The sequence below is a fragment of the Pteropus alecto genome, unplaced genomic scaffold (assembly GCF_000325575.1).
Source record: "Pteropus alecto unplaced genomic scaffold, ASM32557v1 scaffold101, whole genome shotgun sequence".
Taxonomy (NCBI): Eukaryota; Metazoa; Chordata; class Mammalia; order Chiroptera; family Pteropodidae; genus Pteropus; species Pteropus alecto.
In genome coordinates, this window is record NW_006432945.1 from 17086067 (window position 1) to 17093814 (window position 7748).

Consider the following 7748-nt stretch of genomic DNA (forward strand, 5'->3'; position numbering starts at 1 on the left):
CCACCTTCAGCACGGCTGACCAGCAGCGCCCTCTGGAGGTACTCTGTAGAACTGCGGCATCCTGACACCCACCCTGCAACGCCCCCATGTCCCAAACACAAAGGAAACCGTTCTGGGCGGCAGAAATCGCCGCCCCCAGCTCAGAGGTCCGGCGACAGGCAGACTTACCAGCACCATGATAGTCGCGATCAGACGTGTGGGCTCAAACATTCTCTTCAGCTGTTTCATGGGTCCCATGAGGAAGACGGTGCTGCGAGGCAAACACACACCAGCCACTGAGACCAGGCCAGGAGCATGCTGGGACCGCCACGCCGCCTCCCCCGGACCACCTGTGCCAACAGCAGCGGCAACGCCGCTAACGCCGGAAGCCGTTTAATCCATCGACACCTCACGGGGTTGATCGAGGGACAATTATCATCCTCATTTTACAGATGAGAAAACTGAAGCGCAGACGGCTTAGTCACTATCCAAGGCCACATAACTGGAAAATGGCAGAGCTGGGCTGTAAATGCATGCAGGTCTCACACGCACACGCACGCACGCGCACGCACACACACGCACACACACGCACACACACGCACGCGTCCCGTGAAGGCCTGGGCTGTTTATGCTAAAAAGCAGAGCACTTCACTCTCCCTCACATTCTGCTGGTGACATTACCGTCACCTCAGAACTGCTGAATGTCTGCTGAACGCCAGATACCGCATACCCGGCCTCGAGTCACCCCCGGCAACTCTGTGAGCCGGGCAGGATTACACTTATTTCAGAGACGAGAAGGTAAAAGCTCAGAACGGTTAACTGACACATCCGAGATCACTCAGCTAGGCACACAGGAGTCGGCATTCGAAGCCACGGCTGTTAGATTCCAAAGCCGGCGACAGCCCCACGTGCCTTCGACGTAACTGGATCCTGAGAGGTGGCCAGTGAGAACCTCGTGCCGACCACCCCGAGTGCCTGGGCCAGATTTTCAGCGTGTCGCCCGCCCCCTCACAGAGATGCCCCGTGTGACATCACCCTGCTGGCAGCTTTGATACAAGCCAAGCAGCAGATAACATTAGCCACTGAGTGCTGAATAAGAACAGGTTTTAAAAATAAATCCGCCTCTCTCTGAAGTGCCATTAGGTTTCAACTTGAACTCAGAGCTGCACTCTCAGGTCAAGTGTTCGAGCTGAGTGCCCTCTTTAGCCAACGCCAAACGAGAAGCAATAGCCAAGACCACGTGTACAGAAACGGAAGATTATTGGTAAAGCCATGAGCTCCTAGACACGCCCTGGAAATAACACGCCGCTCCCTCTCATGTTCCCTAGGCAATGCTGCAGTCGGCCCCATGAGAATGTGCTCATGGCTCTCTCGGACTACACAACTCACCTGTACGTTACGCTCGGTCTAGACGCCGCATTATAACCTACACCGTGTGCCCAATGCAAAAGTCCCCAAAAGTCGGTGCGTGTGAGAGCCTTAGAGGCAGGAAGAGACATCTCTGGGGACCAGCATTTCATCGTCACTAGCTCTAACAAATTCTCCTTTAAGAAGATGGCCAAAGTCACACACCCAGTCGTTTGGCTAACGCTGCCAGCCAGAAACAGAGCTGGGACTGGGGACAATTCGGGACAACACAGTGGTACAGCCCTTGTCAAGCGGCTTACAGATCTGTAGCAAGGCAGAGTAATAAAATGCTGTATGCTGTCACAAATATAAATGATACGCAGAGCCCCATATGAAAAAGGCCACAGATTCTGGAGCAGAGGAGGGAATTCGGAGGCGTTTCACAGAAGGGGTGACTGCTGACTGGGGTGTGGGGGGGTCATGGAGAGGGGGTGCACATGGGCAGCACTCCACGCAGAGGACGCAGGCTGAGCAGAGGTACAAAGATGTCTGGGGCAGGCAGGAGCTCGGCCTGGCCGGGGCCCGCTGGTGGGAGCGGGGTCAAGGGCCCCGCCTGCACCCACGCTGACGGGTCCCCTGCAGAGGGGACCAGGAGCCAGCCAGGGGGTTCGGCAGGGCAGTAACAAGCGGCCTGCAGAGGGGCGATGAAGGAGGCAGAGGACCCCGCAGAGGACCCCGCAGGGAACTGCGGCAGTCATCCAGACGAGGAGCGAGGGGCCAGAGCTAAGAGCACCCACACCACGGCCCTGGGGAGCCCGCCCTGGCCCGGGTCGGGTCAGCTGCCCCTCCCCGAGCATCTCCCTCCACATCCTATCATGTCATCCGCTCACGTCGGTCTGTGAGTCCTCAGAACCGGGCCGGGTGTGATCAAGGCCCACCCACTTCGCATGAGAGTCCATCGGTGAGGGACAAGAGCCATGGGGACAAAGAGGAAGGGGTCGGCAAGGTCGACACCGAGCCTCAGTAATGATGCGGGGGCCTGGACACCCGGGACCCTGCGGCCACTCCCTGGGACACAGCAGAAGGGGAGAAAAGGTGGCTGAGCTCGGGGCCAGCGGGCCACTCAGGGACAGGCCAGAGCAGCTCTCCCGGCTGGGGCAGGACGGAGGCTGTCGCACGCGGGTGTGGAGGAAGCCGTAGAGGGAAGGAGCCCGACCCGCCACGTCTAGGCGCCTGCAGCTCGTGGGGCGGGCGGCCCGCACCTGCACGAGGCTCCCCCAGCCGCCAGCCCTCGTGAGCCCACATGCAGGTCTGGGGCAACTGCACACTGAGTAATGAATGACAGGTTTCGCCTGCAGCCCCTGGCCCGGTGGGCCGCTCTCGAATCGCTGACTCAGCCCCGGGCAGCTGTCAGACGAGAGCAACGGAGAGGGCTGTGCTGTCACCCGACATCACTCGACTGCCACGTGCACGGGTCCCTCACACGTAAAGTCACAGTGGGAATGGATCTCCTGCCTGCTCCTGGGACATGTCAAAGACTAAGGCACAAAAATACTTTGAAGTGACGGGACACGGATGGGATGTATTTCTACTACTTTTCTCTCTCCAAACCCTTAAAACCACCGAGGCACCGCCTTCCCCCGTCACGCACGAGCCTCGTCCGCCTTCCCGCCCGGCAACGGGCCGAGTTGATGAAGAGCTGTTACCTCCCAATGGATGCGATGTTCCCAAGGGTGTAAAACACCGCGAAGAGGTACAGCCCCTTCCTGGGCACCCAGAGCAGAAGAGTCCCCTGGAAGACAAAGCCCCGTGAGGACAGCGGAGGACCCTGTGCCCTTCCCCGCCCGAGCTCCCCGCCCTCCGACCAGGCACTCAGGAGGAGCCCGGAGAAAAGGGGAGAGAGGTGGGCGGGGGGCCGGAGACGAGGGGGTGCATCTTACCAGCAGTGAGCAGACAATTCCTGCAACAAAACACGCAGCGAAGCCTTTGATTCTGGTGCTCCAGCTTAACGACGACGCCTCGACCACCTGAAATGTTAAAAACAGACGACACGCGTGCAGGTGCATGGTCACCGAACGCGAAGGAAGCACGTAATTGAGAAGAGGGTGTGAGTCGCCACTGAGGACGCGGAGAACACACCGCCCCACACGCTCACGGCAAGAGCCTCCCGAGTCACGGAACCGGCTCCTCCAGCCACAAGTCTCCGGGCCCGGAGCCCGTCGGAGGCCGGACACCTCCAGCGGCGGGGACTCTGCCTCACACACACCCCACTTCGCGGGCAGGACGGCAGGAGAGCAGACCCTCGAGCAGCCAAGCGCCTGGGGACGGCCCAGGCAGGACGCAGCCGTGTGAGCACCGCCAGGCAGGGCCCAGCGGTGGGGAACAGACAGGGGTGGCACTCGGGGCGCAGGGCCCAGGGGCATCGTCACCTATGCCCCCAGCCGGGCCTCGCAGTCGCTGTCCGGTGGCATGTCCAGGACCCCGGGGGGCTTCACCTCGTCGGGACTCTCATCGAGTTATTCCCGGTCGTGAATGCTGTTCTTTGGGGTGCTGCCATCAGCCAGGTCACCCAAGTGTGGGAGATCCTAGTTAATTAATTACTACCCCGCCCATCCTGACTCTGCCACTGAGAGCGAAGTTCAGAGACCAGGAGGTCCAGAGAAACTGTGGACAAGGGGGAGTCAGTGAGGAGCCCCCAAGCGTTTCTCTCCACATGCCAAAGGCGACAGCCAAGTGCCTGCACCAGGGACCTTCCTAGTCTGTCCACCTGATGCACGTGGCCACGGCTGCGCCACGCTGAGCACAGGCAGCTGCCACCGAGACCAAAGGCAGGGTGGCCAGGCCCGGGGTCTGTTCACGCAGGACCACCTCGTGGGGACAGCACAGTCTCTACCTGGCAACGTGGTCACAGCTCCCGACCACATTCCCAGTGGCTGATGGAGGAAGGTAGGTGGTAGCAGAGGCTGCAAGGGTCACTAGACTGGCGACACCCTCAACCTTAACTACTTCCGACTCAAGACCTGTTTCAACCCTGCCTCCAAACTTCCTGTCAAACCAGAACCTGGGCGAGAAGCCGCCCCAGGTGTGGCAGGCACTGCCACGGAATGGCTTCGTCTCCACTCAGGAGAAAGGTATTGAGGGCAGATTATTAAAAGGGGCTCCCCTCCTTCCCCTTATAGTCACGCATACTGAAAGTGGGCTCACGACACTGCAATAGCCCCCCCGCCACACACACACACACACAGCACGTGCAGGACACGTCACGACGCAGGACCCCGCTCGGAGAGGCATGCTCAAAGATGGTAACGTGCAGTGGGAGCAGGTGTCAGGACCAGAGATGGGCCACCTGGTACCATGACAGGAAAACCTCTCCTCCAAAATGAGCCAGGTGATGCTCTGTCATCGGGCCCCACCGGCACCCAGACAGCCGGGTTAGAGACCCCACCCCCGACTACCCTGTTCAGCCTTCCACCAGGGACAGAAGAAAACCGAAAGCCTCTCCTCCTACTCACGCAAGAACCACAGGACTTACCTCGCCCAGGTGGAAAGGAGCCCCGGGCTGCGTGTGGGGGAGAAGTGGCCAGCAGGGCTGGCTGGATGGGGTCCGCTGCCTGAGCACCGCGTGGCACCAACGGGGGTGTTTTTTAAAGAATATTTTATTTTTAACTTTTATTTTTTTTTAAGTGAGGCAACCCTTGGTTGGCCTCAGAGATTGCAAGGATCTTGTCAGCTTACAGTCCCTTATTTTTTTATTTTTTACGCCTACAGCACCTGGTCTTCCTAGGTGGTTCCCCATCCAAGTACTAAGCAGACCCGACCCTGCTTAGCGTGCGAGGTCAGACGGGATCGGGCTCGTTCAGGGTGGCATGGCCACTGACGTGACCTTTTTTTCTTTTAAAAAAAAAAGGATAAACCGCAAAGCTGAGGATCCAACTTGAACTGCCCCTGGCACTTAAGAGACTAAACAGTCTCAACAGGACGGTGCGATCGACGTCCTTGTAAAACTCACAATCCCGGCAGCAGGAAGCGCTCTGCTTTCCGCCTTCGGAAAGAAAGCGACACATTGCTCCTCCTAGGCTCCCGAGCTGAACTCCATCCAAACCCAAACGCCGCCCTACTGACCCACACGGGGGAGGGCACGCTAACTCGTCACCACTGTCTTCTTCCACTCTCTGAGGCTGCAAGTTCTCGGTCACAGGCGGGGAGAAGCTGCTGTTCTGCTTCTCGCTGGACTCGGGGAAAGCCTAACGCTTCTTCCTGCCAATCTAGGAAAACGAACGTGCTTGCTGTGAAGTGACTCCCATCGCGGCTGCTGGGAACTGGGTGCCTTTCAGAAATCAGAGTCACAGAAGCAGCACCCGGACCGAACCCAGAGGCGATCTGCTCGCGCGCGGGCTGTCTGACCGGCTGTTTCGCACAAAGGTCCCTTTGACTCCGGACTCTAGGGTGGCACTTGCCAAAGACACGAAAAGCTAATAACTGCTCAGGAACCCAGGCTGGCAACCAGAAGCTGGGAAAGGAAGTCAGCCTCACTGCTGCGCCTTCCAACCAGGCACGGTTCACACCTTTGTCGTCCCTGGAACTCTCTGAAGAAACGTAAAATCTATCCCTTTAGGAAGAGGGTCAGTGGCACTAATGACCGAAGGGACAGCTGTGAAGATGAAGTCCTAGAAAACTCGTCAGAGGCTACTTGAGAGTCGACGTGGCCATTTTTATAATCCCCTAGTTTCCCGTGTAGGAGAAATAGAACTAGTAGTACTTTTATTGTTTGCATTAAAATAGGAAAAGTTTTAAAAAGCCCTCACTTCTGGTGACCTCCGACAGCTTACACAGGGAATCCGAAGAGCCGTTAAGGCCAGCTGTCCAACGCACCACACAAAACAAATTTCGTCACAGAATCCTCCAGCTTTGCTACCCGTAAAGCCATGGAAATGACGGACAAGCAAGTCAGGATCAACGCCCTAAAGGAGGCCCTGACCTAATAAGTAAAAACTGAGCCAAAAATTAACTCTGAAAATGAATTCAGCCGGTGATAAAACGTTTCCCAGGAGTTCGCAACTCAGGAAGTGACATTTGATGATGGCTGTAAACAGGAATCTACACTCAGAAAGAGGAAACTTAAAAAGAAAAAAAAAAGAGAGGGAAAAAAAGAGAAAACTGACAGCAGTGTTTTAGAACAAGAGAGAAGCACCTACTCTTTTTAAAATAGATTTAACATGTGCCTGAGCTGACAACATTTTAAAGCTCGTCATTGTGTCCAACACAGGCAGTCACCATTTTAGATAAAAACAAACTCAGCATTTGGTTCTCAGTCTGTACTGCATCATTCACTCTTGAGGGTCCGTCCACTGCTTCATAGTTATTTTCTAAATATATAACCTCTGCATCATCCCACGGTCAGCAATCCACCCCCACTCCCCAGAATCTCCCCCTGGAGCTCCAGCCTCTCAGAAAAGCTTGCTGACAGTCCATGGGACATAATCAGCTTCAGATATGCAGGACTGTCAACCACCGAAGTTTTCTTAGGCCCCGCTGGAGGTTTGACTTGAGAGTTCATGACAGACGCCAAAAATCGAGAACAAAAAAACTCATAAAACTATTCCTGAGCCTTGACCAGTTAATAAAGGTGACATTAAAAAGAAGCCACAGAGCTGTTTTGAAATGACCAAAAGAAAGTTAAACCTCAATTTCTACAACACTCGATTCCTAGAGTTACTTCTTCAAGGTGAAGATGCACAGAGTAAGTTTTGGACTTGTGAGGTATCACAGAGGGGTGGAGGTACCCGAAACTTAGAATAAAATCAGCGACCCCCAGAGTGGGTGAAAGAGGCATGCAGAAAACCACCGGACACTGATTAAAACGAAGGAAGAACCGGTTTCCAGTGGAATGAAGAAGCCCTATCATCTTGATCAACGTCCTCATTTTACAGATGGGGAAACTGAGGTCCATGGAACGCACCCCGAAAAGTCAAAAGAGATGCTGTTATTCGGAAAGGAAAACAAAAACAAAAAGCGCACAACAGAAAATAGGTCTTCCGTGGGGTTCTAGAACACAGGGCATTAGCGCCCAGATCTCCGCTCCACCGAAACCTTCCGAATGAAACAAACGAACGCGCAGTCTCCGGAGGCCCCAGTGTCCGCGGAGCCCGCGTGGGGACGGCGAGCAGAGAAGGTGCGGTGCCCGCCCGCAGGCGCTCCGCGGTGGAGACCGATCACGAGGGGACGTGCACAAGGCCGGGTGGCGGTGTCACACCCGCGACCTCGCCTGGGCGGGAAGGCAGCGCGGAGCCCCCGGCCCAGCCCCGCGCCGACCCCCGCCCTCGCATCCCCGGGATGCCGCCTCCCCTCGCAGAAGTTTCTGGGGTTGCGCTCCAGCGCCGCCCTCCGTGTGCGGGGGGATGGGGCGCAGCGCTCGAGTAAAC

At 56.6% G+C, this 7748-nt stretch overlaps 1 protein-coding gene and 1 pseudogene across 1 annotated transcript in view; both read right to left on the reverse strand.

Moving 5' to 3' along the window:
• SFT2D2 (SFT2 domain containing 2) overlaps positions 1-4975 on the reverse strand; it is a gene marked incomplete at its 5' end in the record, with an annotated part of 11472 nt that extends 6497 nt beyond the window's left edge. Inside the window, 4 exons of the mRNA XM_006907921.3 lie at positions 169-250; positions 3033-3118; positions 3267-3353; positions 4859-4975. Coding sequence (XP_006907983.3) covers positions 169-250; positions 3033-3118; positions 3267-3353; positions 4859-4975 — 372 coding nt within the window. The remainder of the gene's footprint in view (positions 1-168; positions 251-3032; positions 3119-3266; positions 3354-4858) is intronic.
• Positions 4976-5085: 110 nt separating this feature from the next.
• LOC112476492 lies at positions 5086-5204 on the reverse strand (annotated as a pseudogene).
• Between the last annotated feature and the right edge of the window lie 2544 nt (positions 5205-7748).